The following is a 24804-nucleotide window of genomic DNA, read 5'->3' as shown; positions in this document are numbered from 1 at the left end:
GTTAAAACACCGCTTTCAATGCAAACAGACTTAGCTTTGAAAACTTGCAGCCTGAAGCCTTCTCCTTGAATGTTTCAGTTAATTTTGTTTCAAGTGCTGCTTGTTTTTATAGTTGTAGAGTTGTATTGCCTTGTTAATAGTTTCTCTCTGTGAAGCATCCTGACATCTTTGCAGCTCCTGTGTAACCATTCATTTGCAATACAAAGCAGGCAGGCAGTGCTATACAACATTTTAAAGTTAGCTTTAACAAATTTTAAACCAGCTGTTAGTTCCTAGGGAGCAGTGTGAATCATAGTCCTCTAGCTGGTTTAAATATACACACCGTTAGAGGTCAACGCTATCAAGCAATAATTTCATTGCAAGAATGACTGAAAGGGTGAGCTTGCAAGGTGAGCAAAAATGAAAGTCTTCAAGGCTATAAGATTTTAATGAAACCAAGACTTATATTTGAATGAGGCGTAAAAAGAGGGTAAGATTTTTGCCCTTCTAAGCGTTGAACATCTGCAGAATTCTCACATAACATTTTCATCCTCCTGAGGATGTGAATAATGTAAAATCTCCAGTAAAGAGTGTTCTTCATCTTAGCATCTTTGCACAATGTAAGAAAGTCTTTTTGAGTTTCCATGAATCACCAATCATAATTTATAATAGTGATCGCTGTAATAAATTTTCCTCGAGTATTTAATGTCATAATTCCCCTTTGAAAATTAGATGAATGTGGGGGGAGGATTTCTTCCTTGCTTAATAGCTTTTGTTTTGTGTTTGGATGCTTTAGTTCTTGACTATTCAGTGATTTTCATCATTTAACAGAAATACATCATCTGTGAGCTTTTTAAAAAAGATAGCTCATTATTTCCTTTAAGTCATTTTAGTTTCCAAGCAACAAAGTCCTGTCTTAAATGTCAAAATGCTGTTCTGAATAATGGTTGAATGTAATAAGTCCAAATGTACTGGGTTTATGTCTTTTTAGCTAGCGATAAAATTGTCAGTCAATAAAGTAATCACTATTTGGTCATAATCTCCCTCATGAAGTTTAGACTAATCACAACTGTTCTCATTTTTTCCACATTATATCCATATTTATCAACCAGAAATTATGCTCTCCTGTTAAGCAAAACTTTACTGCATTGTTATATGAAAACTATTTTTATTGCTTCATAGTTTCTGGCATTGCTTCACTCGAAGATTAAGCATTTTGACCACTGATTTTAGAAGTCTGGGTATGTCTCAGTTTGTCCCAGTGGTCTTGGTTACAGGAGCTCTTGGGTTGACAAAGAGCTGTTGAAACAAGTTTGTTGTTTGGATTGTAAATTGAATTTTTTGCTTTTTTTAAAAAAGTAAGTTTATCAAAAGAGTGTAACTCAAGATCTAATTACATACCCACAAGGTACTAAAATACTTATAGTACATTAGAAAAGCTTGGAATATCTGACCTAATTCGCAGGAAAGAAAATTCAGAAATCTCTAATTATTCTGTGTATTTAACTCTCTGTATTTGTCACCTGCTTTCTAATGTGTATACAGTTTCTGAATTTTAGACACTGATTATATAATATATGTTTTCGTCAGGGGGAATGCAGCTTTTATTAGTAATTCTCTGTTTATGTATTACTGAGTATACTATTGCAGAACAAGGCTGCGACAATTACTGTCATAATACTTCCCAAATTAACTTGGACTCTAGTTCTTTCTTGTGCAGCGTTTTTCAGGCTTTATTGTTAGAAAATGCAATTTGGCAGTGGACAGTTTAAAAAATAATAAAGCCACATAAAGTTTTGAAGCTTCAAGAATTATGTAGGTTTTCTGTTATCAGTGCCCCCAAAAGTAAAGATTCCAAAGCATTTAGAATTAGGTCTTAAGTTGCGTGAAAGTTTGAATTAATTTAACGATGAATCTCTGGAAGTTTTACAGAAGTCTGTAAATATGACAGGGTCCACAAGAGCTTCTTGTTGCATAAGCTTAAAAAAATGCCCACTTTTTGTTTCATAAATACTAAGCAGTAGAAACTCTTTATCTGTGTGACCGAGTTCTGTGGTAAGGAATCAAAGGAGCTTTTTGATGATAAATTTTCCTGTTTATTCATAATTTGTAAAATAAGTTTATGAATAAAATAAGAACTTGGTAATTGTACAACCACAGAGTTACACGTGTAGTTGCTGGTACTTTCACAAAGCTTTCCTCTACTTTCTTCTTGAGTAAATAACATAGGTGAGCCTAGTTCAGTTTGGGCCATACACCTGCTAAATTCTTAGAAAACATAGCAATAATGAGATGAGATAGCAGGATTGTTTTCCCTACAGATGCATTTTTATTTCTTACCCCCTTTGTCTCCAGACAGCTTTTTTTCCCAGCAGCTGACCAATTCCAAGTGTGGCACCATCAGGCGCTTTGGTGCCTGACCCATAAGCCAAAACCCACCTAGGCAGTCCCAAAACTGGTGTCCATACTTTGGCACTTAAAAAGGTATATAGGTTGTATAAGTAAAGGCAGATGCCCAGAGTTGGCCATCTGTAAAACCTACATTATCTATTTAATTTTTATTCCAAGATTAATATGCTAATTTGTTGTTTCAGTGTTGTACGTTTCTTTACAAGGCCTTCCTTCTCCCATTCTTTGTTGAGGATGTACTTAATTTTTGACATACTCCTAGTATACTTTTGTCAAATGGGGGGCTAGGATGGTAGGTGTTCAGTAAATACAATAATAGGTTTCACTGCTGTGTAGTTTGTCATTTTCATAAACTCAGCAAGCAGAGCAAAAACGGGGACATTTGTATTAGTTTTGACATCTGACAGGAAAGCTTCCTGTTTATGGTATATGCTGGTAGGTACTTACCTTCTAAACCTAAATATGGGTCAAGGGTGGCCTAAGCAAGAGGCTGAAAAGCTGAGCAGACGGTGACCAAAAGAAGCAGAAGATGGATTAAATGAGTGGAGGGTTAATCTTCTATTTTTTCCTGTAAAGGATAGAAGATGATGTTGGTGCTGGGGAGTAGCACTGGAAGTGGGACAAAGCAAGGGAATATATAGAGATGGATACAGAAACGGTGGTATTTTCATCATCTTCGAGTACATGAAAATTAATTTGCATCAAGTATCATTTGGCAAAGCTTATGAGCAAACTGTAACCAGCAGTCATAAATGCAGATGCTGAAGCTTGGTGTTTTTATGATATGAAGGAGGAAAACATTAAGGAGGCTGCAAAGTTTGCTAAAGATTTGTTGACTTCTGCTAAATAAACCTACCCATAGAGCTCATGGCTCGCAGGAGAATTACTGGAAGAAGCATGGAGCTAAGGAAGCAGCTAGAATACAAGAGCAACAGAGTTGTGACATCAGCTTGCTGATTATGAAACATACAGAGGTAATGGACAGAAATAGAAGGGCAAGGAACATGGAAATAGGTAGTTAGGCAGAGTGTGGAGAGGTCAGGCTGATGTATGGGATTTTCAGGAGTCTTCAGACTTGGGAGAAATTTAAGAAAAAGGACCCAGGAATCACAAGAACATCATGAAAATGTTGTGTGTCTGGAGTTTCTGTGTTAGGAAAGACTGAAAGGTACTTTTCCATTCATCCTCTTCTGTCTGCCTGGGGTTAAGGTACTGGTTGGGTGGTACGTGCTGGACCATGGTGATAATGGGAAAGCGGAACGTACGACAGTGTTTTCTTTGGCGTGAATCAAGCTAAACCCGTGTTAAATATGGTAAAAATCTGTAAGAAGTGGGACATCTTAACAGTTGTTAGAGAAGGAGAGCAAAAGCGAGGCAAGATAATGCCACGGTCAACATGTTGGTTGGGGTTAGGTAATAGAGAAACATTGTGGTTTATGGCTGTTGGGAGCATTCATGTAGAAAGGACAGTCGCCACTGGAGTCCCAGAGGTGTTGACCAGGGATTGATTCTGGCAGACTGACAAGATCTCTAGACTGAGAAGCAGAAGACTAGAAAAAACACGTCTAATCTTCCTGCCTACAAAATCATAAATAAAGAGGAACATCAAGTGTACCAGCATAAATCAAAGGGTATGAGGGAATATAAGATGCTAGCAAGGGTACAGATTGTGGTACTGATAAGTGCATAGCAAGTAATCAGGTACTAAAGGAGTAAAAACTAATGTTTTAAATAGGGTGTGGTCTGTGGGAAAAAGCTGGATGCCTGGTTAACAGTGGGAGAAGACAAGAAAACAAAATAAACAAGCTGTGATTATTGATGCAGCCTGTGAAACAAGAAATACAGTGGAACAATTGTGCCTGGAACACTAAAACTGTAAATGGTCTCATCAGAAAAGACAGGTAAAGGGAAAAGTGGTGCAGTCACGTTGTGTATTACTGATATGAAATCCTGGGAAGAAGTGAGGTGAAATAGCGTGGATAAAACGCTGTCAATGGGTCAAGACTATTTTGAGGGAGATGTTTTAATGGGGCCAGCAGTGTTAGGTTTGGATATGGACAGGCCAGTCTTCAGTGTTAATGGGGAGACAGGTCCAGATGGCATTAAATAGTTGCTGTACAAACAAAAGTGTGATGCTGTTTTCAATAAGCAATGAGTATCATGTTCTTTTCAAAAGACACAGGTTTGGGGCTTTTTTTGTTTGGTTTTGGGGGGATTTTTTCCCTGAATAATCTTGGATCGGGAGATCCTTCAGATGGAATGGAAGGAAAAAATGTTTGCATATACAGTTTTACATAGTAGAGGGCATTTTTTTGAGAAAGTAAGTAAACGATTTCATCTGGAATAAAGAGGTTAAGAATAGAAAGAAGGATGTGAAGGTCTGCCATTTATTTACCTCGGACACAAAAAGCTACCTTAAGATTATATTTTAACAAAAGGGACAAAACTTTGATGGAAGACTTAGAATCATAGAATATCTCAAGATGGGAGGGACCCATAAGGATCATCGAGTCCAACTCCCTGCTCCTCTCAGGAATACTTAAAACTACACCGTATGACTAAGAACTCCGAGAGGCCTGGTGCCATGATCACTTCCCTAGGGAGCCTGTTCCAGTGGCTGACCACCCTCCCAGTGAAGAATCTTTTCCTAACGGTTGGCCTCAATGATCTTAAAGGTCTTTTCCAACGTAAATGATTCCGTGATTCTATGATCGCAATGTCCAATCTGAACTTGCCCTAACGCAGCTTTATGCCATTTCCTCGTGTCCTATCGCTGGTCAGCAGAGAAAGGAGATCAGCACCTCCCCCTCCGCTGCCCAGACCAGTAAGTAGGTTGAGAAATCAAATAGCATTACGTCGCAAGAAAATGACATCTCGGTGACCAGAAACCGTAAGAGTGTAGTAGTATTTCCAGAGATTGACTACGGAGATAGGGTCTGGCTAAAAAGAAAAAGCTATTAACTCTGTCCACCATAGAAGAAAAGGACAGTAAAAAATGTGGAGAGGATAAAAAGATTGAAATTTAGGTAGGCTCAAAATCGAAGCTGATATTTTCTCATCCTGACTATAGCGATGTTATACATATGTTGAACATAGAGGCAAAGCAAGGACATGCAATGGGAATGAATGTATGGAAATGATATCCAAGGTGGAAAAAATCCTTTACAAACTTCATGTACTCAAGTCATGGATGATTACCAGCTGAGTTTGATTAGTAAAGTGATTAGACTGAGGTAAAGTGATAAAAGCTCTAATATCATTTCAAATTAACACGGTATACTTATCCCAAACACAGGCTACGTATTGTACTTCTTAATCTCTTACCAAAGTTTTAAGTAGGAGATGGGGAGAATGAATTGTAGTTTCTAGTGCTGTCTTTTCCTGCTTTCATGTGGCAATAATGTAGTCTTTGCTTGTGATATAAAATTCTGTCAAAATTATCTGGTTTTGTTGTTTCAGACTGGATTAGTGTATCTCTCTGTACTGTGTTTTTGACTTCAGAACTCATTATCTGGGGCAGCTCAAGCCTTGGGGAAAGGACGTGTTACAGGGTGGGGGGTGATCTGTTAAGCTTAATGTTTTCAAATGTTGCATATGGAAGAACTCATGCATCATTCAGAGCTGTGAATTTTAGTTGGTTTCTGCTGTGGTTATATTTAACAACTTTCAAGGCAGGAATTTGAGGCTCGGGTTAAACTAAGACACCAAGTCTTATGTCTTTTGACTGTGTTGCAAATATTCTATATTTACATAGTTTTGGGGTTTTTTTTCACAGGATATTTATCTTGAAGAGATTAATGAGAAAGAATGCTCTTTTGGGGGTGCTGTCTTGCTCATTTTATTGATTTATTGTTCTGTGATTAGATATTACCTGTGCAATGAGGTTAGGATTCCCATTTTCTCACCGCTATACAACCCAAATTTTATTTCTTCAAGCATAATTCAGAAACATAGAATTCAGCAATTTTTGAGTAACTTATTTTCTATACTTCACTAGTGGGCAGAACTATCAGAGCTTATTTTTTCAACATATGAGAGAGTGCATAAACCATGGATTTTAATAACTTTAAAGTTCATTAGCATTTATACTTTCTTAGGGAATGTGTAATATTCATATGTTCTACCTGAATTTTCAGTTTTTCTTGGAACTCTGAACAGAGTACAGTATTTGTTTTGGGAAGGGAGAGAATTGTACTTGCTAATAGTCATATTCTCCTACAACATGTCATTTACATTAGGCTTTTCTGCTTCGGAAGTGTAGAAAAAATATGGCCACAAATTTTCCAATAAAATATGTGGCTTTTGAAAAATTGTTTTTCTTTGAATTCCAGTTTTTATTTTGGAACAATAGAAATTAAAAAACAAAAAGGAAGAAAAACAGGAACAAAACATTTTGATTGACTTAAAACATTTTCTGCCTTCCATCTCCTGTTCTCAAAAAATTATTTTGCAGGACATATTTAGGATTTTCTGGCTTTGCTCAGGCTTAGAGTGATTATTATTTTTAAATTTTCCAACTGTATTTTACTACTTTGTCTGGTCTTGTAAAATGATTACCCAAGGAATTGGACAATTTTTCAGTTTAATTCTTGTTGCAACAGAATATAGAAAAATGTAATTCTGCATAGCATTAGAACATTTCAGCAGAACTAAAAGTGTGAAATATGACTTGTTATATAGTTTGTAGTCAAGTAAACTCTGTAATTAAATAATATTACTTTAAAGGTTTTATTTGAATCTGACTCCTTTTGGATTGCTTGGAATTGTGTAAAGGAATGCAATTTTATTAGTCTGTCCCTTTCCTTGCTACAAATATACCTCAGCCATTTTCTTGGGGTAGGTTTCTGGATAATCTCTAGGAACAGGTCTCTGGAGATAATTTTATGAGTGAGAATGTGAATAACATTGAATATTTCAAATATTAGTATTTAAAATCAGGAGGTTAAGCGTGGATTTAAAGCCTAGATTATTGCTGTCTGTTGTGACTTTTTTCTTATTAGAATAATGAAGCCACCTAATAAATCCCATTAACATCAATAGCAGTTACAAGATGCATAGCAGTTTAAATCATGTAACTGTTTATTTTAATTTTACACAACTATTATTTGCATTATTGATATAGTTTGGGTAGCCAACAGTTGGATTTAGGATCGCTTCTTTCTCTCTCTTGCTATCCAATTTTTCCTTTTGTTTGGGAATCTTTCCATTCATTGTCCGTGCTGAGAAAGTTCTGAGAACCTGTCTAGCTCCTTCTATAAATCTTTGACTGACTTATACACAAGACTTGGATAGATGAATCATGTGAAAGCAAGTAATTGTAATATTCCCTTATTTATTCTCTGGCCTTAAATTTGCTAGTTTAGTGATGACTAGTGATGATGAGAGTGTTTCTCCCTTATTTCTAACCAATTTTCTGGCTGTAGCTACCTTTTAATATTTTATTTTTCTTGCTATTGAATTTTGATTTAAGTAACTTCATAGTGGATTTTCAGAGAAAAAGTTAGTGCTGAAGCAGCTGCACTTTTGCTATGCAAAAGTTACCATTCTCTTTCAAAGGGTTTCAGAAGAAAACATGTCAACAATCCAAAGCTCCACGAAAAGAAAAAAAAAAAAAGCCTGAATTGAATTGTACTCCAAGTCATAATAATTTATTCTATATTAGAACCGTGTTTCCAAAAGCATGGTCCACTATAATATGTTTGTCTTTCTCTTTTTAATAAGAAATTTCATGCCTAAAGCACATCAATACTATCTTAGACAGGGAAAAACTAGCTAAAGGATTGCAATGCACTAGGCAAGGTCACTTTAATATTAGACACAGTTTTACTCTGCAAGTATTTGTTTGGGATTGTAAATTTGATTCTTATTCCTGTTCCATGCACTTTGAAATTTGAATCTCTTCAAAGCTTTTCTATTTATTATTAGCTGTAGTAAAGAGTTTTTACATAAATGTTTATTACATTTTCTTACATGGGGTAATAAAAAGACTTGTAGCATATTATGGTGTAAGCTTACTGGCGTTTAGTGTTATCTTTCATATCATTTCTCCATTATGTCAAGAATGCCTAAAATCCTGAATGCTTTGAATTTGTTTGTTTTTTTTTTTTTAGGTTGATTAAGTCTAAGCAAATACTAAATCAGGATTACTTTGCATTTACAGGCACTTGCAGACCAATTTGAAGATGCAAATACATCGGTATCTGAACGCATGAAGATTTTCTACTGTTGTCAGGTGCCTCCACATTGGGCCATACAGGTGTGAAGCAGTCCCATTGGAACCTTTACTTTAAAAGTCTGTGCTTGTTCTTATTTTTGATACTGCATGACTCCAAAGTCAAGCGAGTGTGATACAATCTTGAGTTGAAACACTGTAGAAATAAAGACATAACCTAACAACACACCAGGTTTTCCTGGAAAGAAATCAAGTTCTACAGTGTTTTGCTTTCAGATGTCTTGTTCTGTCATGCACAGAAGTAATTGCTTGTAGTGCAATTCTTCTTTACTTTCGTTTTTCCTTCAGTAAAATTGGACCAAAACTTTCAAGCTTCCAACATAATCTCCTGTAAAAATAATCTTGCTGCTGTCTTACTATTTATTAGTTTTACTTATGCTACTATTACTTGCATCTTTCTCATCTTTTAGTGATCACTCACTTTGGGTGGTTTTCAGGAAGTGGATCATGGTAAAAACAGCCAAATTAGGAGTCAAAAGCACACTGAAGACCTCCTCGCGCTGAGAAAGTTTTTATTTTCGAGACATGCCCCTTTTTACTATTGCTGACACGATTTTTTTTTCCAAAACTACACTGTTTATCTTTACAATAAACTCTTTCTAGAACAGAAACCTATACATTAGTCTCTTACCTGATGATGCTGTATTTAACAGACTTAAGAAAACTGCATCACATACCTCCAAAGACTTGTGTTGTTTACTTTTAATGGTGTTTTATTCCTTTTTGATTTGTAACCTCAATGCATGTTGCTTTAACCAATCATATCTTCTCCTAGCATCTCACATTATTCCACACAACCTTTCAACAGGCACTTGCAATAAAACTAGGAAATGTGGTTTTCATTTCCAGTTGTCAGAGTGGCACTTTTCAATCCAAGCCAATTTTCCAAGCCAAAGATAGAAATACTAAAATAGGGATTCATAATGGAAGATGGTTGCAGTCTTCTAGTCATAGTAATGAAGAGGCATTGCCTATATAAATTTTACCAAATTTGACTCTGAATAAATTTAATAAGACATAAATAAGATGTAGTTCCAGACACTGGCGAATGTAGATTGTTTCCTAAGTGATTAATAGCGAGTTAACAAACAATTACTTTGTTACAGATTTTCAGTTTGTTATGTATTTATGTCAAAGAACTGTAGTCAGTTCTTAATTTTTTGACTATCAGTCTATTCCCGTATGGTGACTCCTTGGATTTGTAACAGATACTGAACCCAAGCCTATAAAGAGAGGTCCATGACATCTGCGGAGAACTTCAGGGAGTCCATTCCAGATCATCAAAAACACTGTAGAAGTTCACTGTATGGGATCTCGTAGCATAATTAGGTGTCCTTATACAGAACGCTCCCATTTGTTTTTGCAAACCAAATTGTATATCTGTCACATGTAGTAAATAAGTTATCCTTTCTTCAAAGATGAAAACCTATGCGTGATTTTAATCTCCTCTTAAAAAATAAACAAAAGACAAAAGACAACTTTTCAAAGTCATGAAAACATACCTTGTTTATTTTTAAATTGAAAAGATTACTCATTTATTTTTATAAGTACACTGAAATAATAGCTGAATTTGAAATAACAAAGAGTCTGACTTATCTGTGAGGAAACCTCAACTAGGAAGTTGAACCTGAACTCAAATCCAATATTGATTTGACTAAAAACTAACACCCTTTGGCAGTGGTTGTTTGGAACAGTGATTTTTCACGAGTACCTAATAAAATTGGATCAGAGCCTTTCTCTCCATCTGTGTTACTATGATTACTATAGCGAAGCATTGCTAGAAAAGGGTTTAATGCCCTCCTTCAGCCTCTGTTTTCCACTCTTAGCTTTCCCAACATCCTGCTGCAGCTGCTCTCCAGCCGCATGGGCCACGCACCTCATTTAAGGGGTGGAAGTTCAGCTCTGTCAATTAATCCTTGCCATGTCTGTTTCCATTTTTCCATTATATTATAAACTACTTCAAAGTAATTAAGCTATTGATGTGAACAAAAGTCAAATCAAAACAATTGTTGTTTTATTTTTGAGGTATGTACATTGTTTCAGGCTCCAGCTTGAAGTTTCAAGAGAATAATTCCATATTCTCTGTCTGATTCTTTTTGATGTCAGAAATGCCTCTAACATCTTTTAAAAATGTAAATAGTGTTTACTTACCTGTTTTAAGTTACCTGGAATTTCTTATCTTTCCAGCGTCAGCTTGCAAGCTTACTATTTGAGCTGGGATGCACCAGCTCTGCCTTACAGATATTTGAGGAGCTGGAAATGTGGGAAGATGCGGTCATCTGCTATGAAAGAGCGGGACAGCATGGAAAGGTAAGAAAAACGGTTTTTACAGCTGAGATCCTGTCTTGAAATAGGATCTGAAGTATGAAAGACTGGCTTGAGCTGTCAGTTCACTAATGACACTCACTTCTACAGGGGTATCATGAGGAATGTCTTTAGGAAAAATGGATACATGACATATGAGTCTGTCATAACCTATGAATGCTAAAAAAAAAAAAAGATTTGGGGTAATGACCACATGAAATAGAAGTTGGTAAATGAGAAATAACTTAGGAAGCATGAAGATTGTGATAGTGGTTCTTGAAAATGTTCAAGGAAAATTAACAACTGTGGATGCACAGCAAGTTGTAATGTGGGCATTTCAAGAAGGCTGTAGCAGTCATTCGCGATGGGGTCTTGGAGCTTTGTCTGGAGGGGATATTAGTTTTCCTTCACACTTGATTTCAAACTATTAACTGTAGTTTTAAAAAAAACTTTAAATAGAACAACATCGGTGCTTGATGCATTTAATTACCCAATGTTAACATATTCAAATTACAGAATCAAACATTTGAGACAAGAAGTGGCATAAGATTAAAAGGCTTTATTTTGTTAAGTTTGTGTTGATGTTTTCCTGAACTTCTCCATCGTTTCTTTAACACTGCTTGCAGCTACATGCGATCAGCTCCAGACAAAGACAATTTAAAGCCATCACCTAATTCTCTGTATCAGTGACAGGATTGTTTAAAAATGCTGGTAGCAGGCAGTAGCAGCCCTCCTATTGTTGATTATTTTGCTGTTACTATTAGAGCAATGGTAGGAAGATTTTAGAAAATGATACCTGGAAGCAGTGCCTAGTTGTGTGTAACTTTAGCTGTGTTCTCTCCCTGGTACAATCTCTCACACATAAAGACTGTAACAGGAACTTAGGCTATCAAGCATTGTTTTCAGAATTTATATAGTTTTCAGAAATATTCACTTTCAGACAAAAATATATTTTTTCTTTTCTTCCCTGTTGTCTCCCTCTGCTTGGCATATGGTAGCATTAAATATATGAATGTATGTGTGCCTTTATGAAGACAAAATCACAAAGACTATGCTTAAACTAATTTGAGCTTACAAAATAGAGAGTTATAACTTCAATTAATAGATAAAATGCAGAATTTCTTATACTTACATGTTTTTTCTAATTACCATGCACCAATGCCTAGATTTTGGTCATTATAAACTGGCAGATATGTTTTGCTGGCAAATTGTGTGTCACATTATGCATGCCCTGGGGATAGTATGCTAATATCCCAATCTTTTCAGTACAGTAGAGAAATAGAGGTCAATATTTTCCATTTCCTGGAAATGCATTCTGTCCTACTTGCATTCACAAACTGCCCTTAGGGAGTTATGAAAATGGCACTCGGAGAATAGGACAGGATATCTGACACAGGAAACTGCTTAGGAATGCTTTCAGAATGAGGGTTTGTGCTGTGCTTTGAAAACCAGAAAATGCTGTATAAGTACTAAGTAACAGTAGTGCTGGGGAAAAAAGCTAGCTGCAGGTCAAAAAAGCCAGAAAATTAGAAACATTTAGCTGTACACCAAGGCAAGTGACTATTTGTGCTCCTTATCAGAAAGCTTTCGGAGCATGAACTGTTTGTATTTATCGGAAATGTTTTTATGGTTTTAAACATGGTAGTTATTCTTTTAGAAATGCACAAGAATCTACTAGAGCAATGTGTTGTTCAGTGGATGTTCATGTCATTAAAGAATTTAGTGTATATGTGCCCAAAAGAACAAACTCTATTAAATAAACTTCTGCATGTTTTTCACTCACAAATGCTTTTATATAGAAAACTTGAATTGAAATACCGAAAAATCTAATAGAACAGTCGGATATCAGCAATACCAATGCGTTTGATGAGTACTTACACATCAAAGTAATATGTTCCTTCCTCCTACTTTTGAATTATGCACTGACAAAGAAACAGAGCATGTAGATAAGGCTATGTGAAGCTCCACATTATGCACCTGGGAAACACATAATTCACTCAGTTATAACAGGGCCGTGTAGCAGTACAAATTTTGCAGAGTAAGATGTCACTAACATTTAGCAAACTTTTTTGTGGATCTTTTAGTGTTACTAGATATGGCTCTATAATCACTTGTTTCTTAATCCGAACAAAATTAGTAGAAATTGATATCATAACATGAGTCAACAGAAGAGTAACAGAGTGCCAAGTGATGAGCAAAACAGGGCACAGAACAACAAAAATAGTATTATAAAATCTGAATACACAGTATATCGATAGTTGCTGTGGCTTTCTCATTCCAGTCTTCTACTCATTATATTCCTTTTACAGACTTGTTGCAAAAGCAGATACTAATCTCCATGTGTGTAGTGAGAACTGGTGTTGAAAAGTGTCCCTCTCCCTTCTTTTAACTGTGAGGGGGATCTAGAGATCTCAAGAGTATCATTTACATCAGACAACTTTATTTGGTTAAGGTGTAAGAGGTCTCTTCAACCTCACTGGAAATTGATAGTACACTAAAATGGTTCTATTTCCCTGCTAAAGAAAAAAGGGTATAAGCCAGAGATGTGAATTTTTGGTTCTTCCAATGGAAGTGAGGCCTTTCTCCCTTGCAGGAGCTCTAGAGCATCGTAGTTGCTGCCCTTTGATAAATTCATGAGATCTACCTTTCAGCATCAGCCTGGTATTCCGTCTTACAACCCTGTTTTCAGCCCTATCCCTGTTTCATCATCTCCTCAGAGTAAACAGCATAGTACACAGTCTGGTTTTAGACCAACATACCCAGCAATCCACGTTCTAGAGTTATTTTTGTTGTCATGACATGGCAGATATCTCTAAAACATTTGAGCAAGGAAACATAATTACGGTAAGATCTCAGAAGCTCACCTTTAAATTCAGGAAGTGCTTCCCAGATGCAAAGTCAAGTGGTACTGTACTGATTAGTGCATGAGATCGTTCAAGAACTTGATTGATTTCCGCCACAATATCGTAACAGATGTAGAAGGCAGGTAAGCGCTCCTATATGTAGCTACAAAATTGAGAAAGAGGAATAAATGGCTTGCCCGAGGTCATGCATGAAGTTACAGGGAAGATGAAATGAAAACTGAAGAGCTCTCCTTTCTTTCCATGCTCATCTGTTCTGCTTCTTCATGCTACTTCTCTGGTAGCCTAGCAAATAATGTGCAAGCAGAAAAGATGAAAGCATTTTAGGAAGTACTTTGAACTAGCAAAGGAATGAATTGTCAAATAATAGAACTGGTAGATCTGTGAAGAGTGAGGCTAATGGGGTCTTTTAGGAAATAAATAAAATACAAGCATGGGAACATGTGGATGGGACGGCAAGTGGAATTTTAAGGTTGGGAAGGCAAATCCAGGATGAATCTTGAACTTGGTTTTCAGGAGTCTCTGCAGTGAGTAATAAAATGGTGCCACCTTTTATTTAAAACAGAACCCTCTTTACTGACAGTGGATTTTTGGGAAGCGTTGCCTGTTTTAATTCCCATACCAACTGTAGTAATCCAGAAAGCAAGATAACAGCCTAAATCTTTCTCATGTTTAGATCAGCTGACTTTTGAACAGAGTATTGAATTCCATCCGTTCTGGTGCAGACCATTCTGTGAAAAGCAGTGGTGTTATAATTAAATCTGTTTCAGTCAGCAAGGGTTATACAGCTTCATTTTTTTCTTTTTAGGTGACTTTTACTTGATTATTTTCTTATCAAAGCTTATGTATTTCAGATATAATTTTTAGTTATAAAGCATGTGAATTAATCATTAATATCTGTTTTATGGGTAAGAATAAATCTCTAGTGGTTATTTCTTTTATGTACATTGCGTGAACTGTGTGGAAAATGTTTCTTGATAATATTTTTTTGTTGCTAAGAGGAGATTTGCTTTTTGCAGAAGCAGGGTTCTTATCAAAGATTAAATGTGCATTTTTTAAAATAGTGTAATACAAAGTTAGGAGAAAGGAATAGTTTTCTTCACAAAAACCTAGACGAAATGAGAAATCCTGTTTTAAAGTATTATCTGGTTTTGTAGAAGACAAATGACAAATGTTTTGAGAATACAATTTTTTTTTTTTTTTTTTTTTTTTTAGTTTGTAGTTGTGATCCCTTTTGTATTAGCCTTTAAGGATTTAAGTAATAAAAAGGTTTGTAACATGCCGGAGAGGTGAGCAGATAGCTAAGCAGATGAAGAAACAGTCAAGACTTCTGCTTATTTAATTCTCTGTTTTATCTGTGTGCTGAAATATTTATGTTGGCAATGAATTCTTGTAAGGTTAGACCAGAACATGATGTTTTTATGTTCTTAAATGTGAAATGCAATTAGTGAATGGTTGGCTTTCTGGTCTAGTGTATGATTAGTACTAGGCACTGCCACAGAATAGCAATCTGAGCTTGGGAGTGCCCTGCAGAGGAAGAGGTAAAGTAGGAGCATGCAATGCACTTTTCACCTCATAGCTGCCGTTCACACAGCAACACTTCAGTCTTTTTTCTTTATCTAAAGGGAAAAAAACCCTTACCTTTTGGTGCCTAACGTGATTACTGCAATAAGAAAGCACCCAGTTCTCTCCGCTCTAGCAAAAATCATCTTAAAGATCTAATATTAATATGTGTTCCTTTAATCTTGTCATAGCAACTACTGGAGGCAGGGAAGTAAACTGCCCTTTAACCAAACCCTCTGCAAGTACTATCTTCTTGTTAGAGGAGGTTTCCTAGTGCTTTGACTAGGCTAATTCTAAATTTTGAGTAATGGTTTCTCTGGAGAACTGTTCTGTAGGCACTTAAAAACACTTGCCATTAAGTTATATTTTCCTAATATTCAGCCACTAATTTTCTTCTTAATGGGATTCCATTTTTGCTGGTTTAATATCCCTTTAGAAATCTAAACAATACATCCCTTCTTCCCATCTGTGCACTTCAAATATTTGTAGACTTTTACTGCTACTTTATTTAACAAAAATGGTAGTAAGAATGAAGTGTTAAAATTACTATACATTAAATATTTCAAAACAAAGTAAAGTCATTTTTCTAAAGATGATTTTCTGACAGGATCAATTAATTTTACTGATTGGAGGGCAAGGATTAAGAGACTTTGATTCTCTAGAGATCATCTGAAGGGCAAAGAAAACAGTTCTTATAGAAACAAGAAAAGCAGTAATTTAAATGCAGAGATGACCTCAGCTTTCCTTTTAGACAAACTAGCTACGATAGAAGAATGACTAGTGTTACAACGTCAAACTTTAGCTCTGTGGCAGGCTGTGTCGAATCTTTCTTGGTTTGGATGCTTCAAATAGATATTTTCTAATAGAAAAATTATACTGAGCTGAATTACGTATGTTACATTTTTGCAGCAGGGGACTGAGGTAAGAGTTCAGTCTGAACAACAGATCATCTGTCCAGTGTATTTATCTTTTCAAAAAGTCACAGAAAGCAGACTATCTCTTGTTTAAAAGAGAAACAATAATTTGATTGTTAGAACAAGATAGTGACCCTGAGATAAGGAGCTCTTGGAAGTTGGTTACAGCCCATAATACATGTCTGGGAGACCCAGCTTGTATCTTCTTTTCCATAATGCTGTATATATTCTGAATATGTTTTATCTCAAGCAATTAGATGAATTTATAACTTCCGCATCTTATGTAAAAGAGTAGCATTTCCAAAACCAACAGTATGAAAGTGGATGTGTCTTCAGACATAATAGATTGGAAATAACTATTTTCAGAAAAGAGCAATTAGAGAAAAAGGAATGACAGTGATTGCAAGAGTACTTATTAGGATTTATAAAAAACACAGATGATAAACTATTAGGATTGCGCATACCTTAATGGTGCTGATACTGCATTGCTATGAGGTAGGTGTAGGTTTGATGTTCAGGACTGATATTTGCTCTTGGGACAGAATACACACCTAAGATATAAAATGAGGAGCAAGCTGCTTCTTGTTTTAATGGGTACATTTCCCTTAATGCATTAAACCAAAAGCCACCATATTATGTTGATGTTGAAGTGTGCTTTTTAAAAACAGTTTGGAACCAGATTCTCTCTAGACTTTATCTTTGTTATCTTATGTTGGATCAAGATACTGTTTCCTTACTATCCCTACTTCTTAGTTGTCAACTGATGATTGCAAGGTTCTAAAGCGGTACTTGTTCAGGTAGGTGATTAACTGAAAATAAATTGTCCCATTATGTATTCATTTCTCTTTGTTCTTTAACAGGCGGAAGAAATACTCAGGCGGGAGCTAGAGAAAAAGGAAACACCAGGATTATATTGTTTGCTTGGTGATGTTCTTAAAGACCACCAGTACTATGACAAGGCCTGGGAGCTCTCCAGGCACCGCAGCACCCGTGCCCAACGCTCTAAAGGCCTCCTCCATCTCCGCAACCGGGAATTCAGGGAATGTGTGGAGTGCTTTGAACGTTCTGTGCAGATCAACCCTATGCAGGTTGGGAAATGATACACATATGTCTTTCTTTTACTTGATGTGTTCAGTTTTGAATGGTGACACACTTTTTTAAAAGGCAATTCTGTGCACAAATGTCGAAGCAAGAGCTTATTACTATTCTTAGCAATATTCTTATTTTTACCACGTATTTGGAAGCCTGGCTAAAAATGGTAGCATAATGAAATGAAGACATCCTTTTGCATTCAGGTCCCTGCATGCAGCTAACTCTTTGCCTGTACAGCTCTTCTATTTCAAAGAGATGAAGCCATTGAAAATTAATGATTATCATCAAATAAATCATGAACAAGTGTCAAGCAAAATACTCATAAGAGGAATGCTGTACAGGTTTTAATGAAATCGTCCTTTTGCCTTGTCTGTTGGCTTTGAGTTACAAACTCTGATCTCTCTATTTCACAGAAATCTTTTTCAAGTGTTCTGGTCTATCCTGCTCTAGAGTCACTGAGAAGCATTGTGTGACCCTTGTGATGACAGTAGCTTTTATTACAGTAATGCATCAAAACTGAAACCACAGTCAAAAGAGTTCTCTTGATGAAGCTGGGTATTTTGACAGAGCCTTTGCAAGCTGTTCTGCCGACAGTTTTTGTAATCTCGCTTCAGTTTCTCAGCCACTATATCCCATCCCAGTAAGATCCACCCTGTGAAAGGTCTTGAGAATTTAAAACAGCTTTGTGGTTGTTTATGTATATAAATTGTGCTCTTCATAGCCGTTTCCAGGTCCATGCAAAAGTAAGATATTCCTGCTTGCCTTCCAAAGAATACTGCCGAAGGTGCTGTTTTGAGTTCCACATAACTAGCTGGACTTCTGCTGTAGAAAAATTTTAAAGGCCTCCAGCATTTCAAATCTTATATCCTGAAACTTTTTTGTATTTCAATGACGTATTTTATTCCAGTGAATCAGAGTCCTGTTCTTATTCAAGTGAACTCCAGATAACTTATAAACACCTTTAGAAAGGAAAGCAAAACGAACAAAAATGCTTCCCTTCAGTTCTCCTACTGACTCAGGAAATGCCAACAAAATATATATTACTCAGATAGGAACCTTATTGAAATTAAGAGGACTCCTGGATACTAAAGGGCTGCAGAAGATGGCCTACAGGGCTCAAAACTGAGAAATATTCTGCTGAGATGTTTTTTTATTTTTGTGTCTTATCTAAAGGAAGCTTAAAATGAAAGGCAATACAAGAAAAATAGGCCAGTCCGTATAGGTAAGCGAACATTTCATCCTCTTGTTGCTCAGGAAGCTCAATTTAAGATTCAGATGAATTGTTTCAAACAAATGGATTGACCAAATGGATAGTGTGGATTGACATATCACTGTCTTCTAAAGTCTATCTGTATTCTGTCACTACAGAAATTAATTGTTTCCTATTCCAGGATGTCTTGTGAACAAATAGCAGAGAGGAAGGTGATTCTAGATGCAAGGACTTTAACACAAGGAAAATATTCATTAACGAATTGTTCCCAGAATTGTGAGTAATTTATCAGGTACACAAGGACTCCCTATTACAAAAAAAAAAAACCTTATTCTTTTGTGGTTATCAGAAACCTTTTTGGAGGAAGGGATTTTTAGACTGCAAGTAAGTGATTCCCCAAAATATCTAATGGATAAAACCATTCTCTGTCAACCCTCCTTTAATCTTGTGTACTCTTTGACCAACTGGTGAAATTTGGTTGAGGTCTCTGAGGGTACGTCTTTGCAGTATGAGCCAACCAGCGTATTAGACTTTGGAGAATCCACAAAGGGATGAAAGTCTTACAGTTCAAAAATATATCTGAAACTCGTCTTCATTAGCACTGCTGCTCACAGAATTACTCGTTCTGGTACGTGCCTAGTGGATGACAGATGCGTTTCTCTTGCACTTTCACTGAGAGCGTCTTGCAAGGCTGGACTGACAAAATTCCAGAGATCAAAGAGCTCATGCAGTCAGTTCTCCAGCGGTGAAAGTCTGCGTAACAAAACTGACATCTTGTTAAATTACAGATTTGTTAGTTCTTGCACTGAACAGTGTATGGTTCTCTATATCGAGTTGCTTCACATTTGAATTTTCCAGAAATAGAGTGTTCATAGCACCTTTTTTGTGCCCACACCGTTCTCTACCATGTTACAGTCTGCAAGGAAAGAATAATCCTCTTTTGTGCCAGAGTATTTGGCTCATAACTTCTCAGGCTAATTTTCTTGGGTGTGAAGCAAGACAAGTGATCTCTCTCCAATTTGGGAAAACAGTCACACTTTAGAAGTCAACTTGCCATCAACTACATCTGGAATTTAAAGTTTTGGACAATGCAATGAGAGCCTTATTCTCAACAATTCTTCTTCTCATTCATCTTGTAATAGTAAAAGCAACTTAAACAGGAGTTGAGCTAGAGACTCTCATCAGAAAAGATGATAAAAGTCTCTATACTTACTTAAAACTATAGTATGTTCTGTCAGTGTGGTGTGTTCGAAAGAAACTGAACTGTAAGGGACATAAATGATGCCAAAAAATGAGTAATTAAAAGGTACTCAGTTAGGATTTCACTCAGCTAGAGCTCTTAAAATTTTATTGTAATTACTAACTCCAAAGACTACTTTTGCTCTGCAGGGCATAGATTGTTTCCACACTAACATTGCTGTACGCCTAAGAATATTGTACTGAAGAGCTAACTGGATTCTGAAAAAAAAAAAAAATCTATATGTATTTGCCATAGGCAAATAGTAGAAATTGCTTTAAAAATGCAAAAAAGTTTCTTCAGATACATGATTTGGGTTTTTTTTCTTTTTAAATATTCAACTATACTGTAATTAGATTATTTTGGAACCATATTCCCACTAATATGAGAGAATTGTTTAGACTTTATTAAAGGATTTCATAATCATTTAGACTTATTAAAGACTTGCCTGGAAATTCCTGATGGCAAGTTTTAACAGAGTCCAAGCCTAAATTATCTTCCTTTGCTGGTCACTGTCTTCAGTTTTGAAAAGGATAAAAATTTACAGCTCATTTTCATGTGTTTTTCCAATCAGTAGCAACATTTGAACCTCTAGCCAACACACTTTTTTTTTTTTATTTCCAAAAAAGAACTTTAACCTAGTTCCACAAGCCTTGACAAAAGCCTTTTTTGAACTTTGGACAAAGTGTTCCTTATGTTACCTTTCTGTCAGTCACTTCCCTCACAGCAGTTGTTACATCAGCCAGTGGGATCAGCAGATTTCGTGCCCTCCCCAATAAAAAGGGAATTCTTACCATTCTTTCCACACAAAATAGCTTAAGTCCTTTCTTAAACTGTATCCTAAATATATTATTAAAGAGTCACTGTCCTTCTTATATTGTGGAAGAAATTCATGCTTCCTTTCCAGATATCTAAGGGACGATAAAATACCATTTCATTGTTATAGTAGATCGAAGGCAATGAACCTTGTTTTTTTGTTTGGTTGGGTTTGGATTTTTTTTTGCTCATTGAGCTTTTTCATTTGTCTAGCACACCAGATTTTAAAGGATGTCCTCTTATTCTTAATAATCTCCTTTATTTTGTTTTTAACTGTTATGATTGTCTAGTCTTTTTAGAGCCTTTTTGAAAGACAATATGCAGCTGCTCCAAGCCTTGATATGTCTTGTCTTTAAATGTTTCAAGTCTTCTGCAGACCTTTATTCTTTTAGCTGCCCCTTTTAGTTTTTAACATAGCTTTTCCATTTTAAGTAGCACTTAAATTTAACATCCTCTGTATTAAATGAGTTGCCTTTGTTCTTGAAGGACGAGTGAATTACAAAGTGTCTTTTGTATGGTAACATTTTGAACCTGATCATTCATACTGGTCAGGATCAAGGTAAGTACTATCTTCTAACTAGCTGCTTTATATCTAAAAAATTTAGCCTTGGAATTGCATCCGTTATGGTATTTACTGAACTATGTTGAATAATTGAAATCTCCCTGTATTTTCTGGGATTTCTACTTCCACAGCCTTCTGATATCCCCCAGTATATTACTTTCTCCATTTTAGTCAAGTGTTCCGAGATACAGGCTGTATACTGCTTTTTTACTGAGGCCTGTATTTTTAATCCATACCAGTTCTGTTGTTTATACATATATATTCTGTTTATATATATATATATATACATGTATATTCTGTTTATACAGTTATTTTCTACACAATTGATTCTGAAGCTTTCTTTAAGATATAGCAACGTTCTTCTCTCTGCATGACCTATTCCATTTTCTGTATACTTTTTGCCTCCATATTGTAGCATCTAATCTCCTTGACTTAATTTCCACCCCAGAGACTTTTCATCTCGCTCTTCTTGTCTGCTAAAGGACCCCTTTTGGACACCTTTCCCAACCTTCATCATGTCCAGTTCTCACATTTTTTCCATTCAGTTGAAACCTTTGTACATAGTTACAGCTAGACAAAATATTGTGGTTCAAATTATTAAGAAAAGAAAATTATTTACCATTCTTTGCAGTCACTGTATGATCTTTACTAGGGTACCTGCTCATATAGCTTTTCTCCACAGAAGTAAAGATTCATTTTACTTTCTCCTTGTGCTGCAACTTTTCATTGAGAAAGAAGTTGACAAGCTTAAGCATTGGTAAGCCAGTTCCCAAGAGATGTAGCTGCTCACCATCAGCCTCAAAAAATTAAAATGGTGGAAGTTTTAGTCAAATCAGATTCTGGAAGGACAAGCTCGGAAGTAAGACTGTGCTGCTGTTACTTGTTAGAATTATAAAAAAATGCAATGGTTCTTTTTCTCTCACTCTTAACAGAAGCACTGTTTAACTTGTATCGTGAGCTATGGAGTTGGAGATGGTCTTCAGTTTCATATGTGATAGAATCTCTACCCCCACTTTTCATATCCAGAAAGTTGTTGATCTAGAAAGAGGAGAAAGGGGAGTTGACGAGGCAGCAGCCATGTGGGAGCGCTGGACTTCTGGAAACTTGATGGATAAGAGAGGCTTAAAAAATGAGATTGACTAAATGTTTATTTCCTATTAATTTTGCCCTCTGAGATTTGGGAAACATTGTTTTTTCCTCATGCGCAGTTTCTTCTTTGAATGATGAGTTTAAAGATCCTGAAAGGTGATAGTCTGACAATGCTGAAAAGTAGATTTTCATGTTTCCCCGGGCCGGATCTAATTGGCGGTTCTGTCTTCACCTATTAATACATCCGTATGCGCTGAGGATCAGCCATCCCACATACACCCCCAAATGCAAAAGGATATCTTTATTACCAAGCTTGTTCAATTCTTTTCTTGATGTGATGAAGACTGCCCACCAGGGTGCCAGATCTGACAGGGATGAGTGTCATGCGTTTGTATGCTCGGATCTAAGTTTTGAAGCAGATTAACTATGAACTCTATAGCATGTAAATCAGGTTAATCCAGTTGTAGCAGACATCTTGCTACTGATTTTAAGTTGGGTCTCAGAGACAGAAAAATGAGTCTGATCTGGAGAGAACTGCAGAAATATCTGCTACAGAGTTTGTAAATAATCAGTAGAGACAGAAGCTCCTTGCATATGAACCAACAGCCTTATCCTCAACCCTGTAAAATCCCTGATTTGCAAATGCTTCTTAAGGTAATGGTTTTGTGTTTAAATAGCCATTATGGTTTCCTATGAAGAACCTGAGTTATCAGAATTGCTTGCTTCAAAACTGGTACCCAAAACACAAGAGGATATAAAGATTAATCAGACATCTTGAAAAGTAATATGTTGTTGTTCAATATAAATTAATGTAACCATTTTTCCATCTTCCTCTTCCCAACCTTTTTCCCTGTCTCAAAAAATTTTCCAAGAAAACCTACTTATGTTTCTTACCTTAGCATTCAGAATGCAGAAACGGCTGAGCTTATTGCAGTAGGTAGTACTACCTGGAATGATTTTGCAGCACATTATAAAATGTTCTGTTTGATTTTTGACTGCATACATTTAAACAGCATAATGCTGACAGAAAATGTTCTGTGAATGTACCTGGGAATTAATACTTTTCTGAATCACAGAGCTTTTCTAAGAGGTAGTACTGCTTAACTTGCAGCTCTTTGAGAATTAGCTGTGTGGTAAATCAGAAACTTGCTATTGAAGAGCTATGAGAATACATATTTAATTTGCTGTAATTTATGCCTATATCTGATATTATTTGAATCTGTATGGATGAGAGGTATTTGGTTGTAACGGCTAAAGACTTACAATGCAAGGTTATTGAACTGGTAAAGTTCTGTTCTCTACGCAAGGCATTATTTAAGTACATTTCTATCTCTAAACATTGCATTATAAATTAGAGAAGACTGATATTCTGACAAGTAGAAAGAGCTATAATTTGAAGCATTCATGTTCAGTCATTAGAAATGTTTCTTGTGAAATGTGATTTCCTTGAAATACATTTCCTAGTATTTATCATTTGACCTAATTGTAACACTGTAAAGTGAATGTGGATTTTTCACAAGTTAAAGCAAAATATGCGAACTTCTAAATAGCTGTCACTTTCTTCTCTCAATGAAGATGCGCTGTTAAAGAGCACTTCACATATGGTTAAATGGTCTTTATATAGTCAACACCTTTGTTTATCCATATTTATTAAAACTTTGAACCTAAAGTTTTTCTATATTCTGCATACAGGATATTATTTATTCCAGTGCAATACTATTGTGATAGCTGAAAATCAGGTAAAATCAACAAGAGTAGTGTGTGTTTGAGCATCCAGGCAAAATTATTTCTTTTGTGCAGAAATATGTATGTATGTATATGTAACCATCCATTTTTTCTGTCCAGCTAGGTGTATGGTTTTCCTTGGGCTGCGCATACATTGCTTTAGAAGGCTATGAAGGTGCTGCCAAAGCATTTCAGCGCTGTGTGACATTGGAACCAGATGTATGTACTTTTAAACAAGCAATTCAGATGGCTTATCTAAAAGCAACAAGGATGTTTTCATTATAAACAAGCAAAGCAATAATGAAAAACTTGTTTAAACTAGCCCTTTGAATAGATTAAACTTGTCCATGAAGGATATATTTTCATCATGAGGCATCATAAAAATACTTGCCCACTACTTAACTTCGTCCAAGTATGTGTATGTGAATGTTAAAATATGTTTAAGCAGAAATTCCTTTATGCTTGCATGCATTGCTAAAACAGAGAAAAGGGAATCAGTAGACTGTGAGGAGTGCTAAAGAGAGAGATAAAACAAAAAAATCATATTAAAATACTTAGTCCTCTAAATAATCAAATTCTCCGGAAAAAAAAGTCAAATAAGTGGTTGTATGACAGGTAAATTTGTAAATATATAGTTCATGAGCACAGGGAGAATGGAGCTTGTTAGCCAGGATGCACGGTGTGGGCCTGCGTACAATATTGCCGTTTGAGTGTGACTGTACATTGAGATAGGAGAGTCATCAGCTGGATTACCTCTCGGGAATGTACTGGCGCAATACTTTTGTCAAAAGGCCTGACTGCCAGTATGCTG

General features: G+C 36.0%; 1 protein-coding gene across 2 annotated transcripts in view; it reads left to right on the top strand.

Annotated features, from left to right (window-relative positions):
* TTC27 (tetratricopeptide repeat domain 27) overlaps positions 1-24804 on the top strand; it is a 128484-nt gene that overhangs the window by 83922 nt on the left and 19758 nt on the right. For both annotated transcript variants that reach the window (XM_082305833.1, XM_082305832.1), the window contains 4 exons: positions 8549-8644; positions 10808-10930; positions 17123-17350; positions 24114-24212. In XM_082305833.1, coding sequence (XP_082161959.1) covers positions 8549-8644; positions 10808-10930; positions 17123-17350; positions 24114-24212 — 546 coding nt within the window. The remainder of the gene's footprint in view (positions 1-8548; positions 8645-10807; positions 10931-17122; positions 17351-24113; positions 24213-24804) is intronic.

Source organism: Platalea leucorodia (assembly GCF_965183815.1).
Source record: "Platalea leucorodia genome assembly, chromosome: 3".
Lineage (NCBI taxonomy): Eukaryota > Metazoa > Chordata > Aves > Pelecaniformes > Threskiornithidae > Platalea > Platalea leucorodia.
The sequence above is the reverse complement of the archived record's forward strand: the minus strand, read 5'-3'. Positions and strand labels throughout refer to the sequence as shown.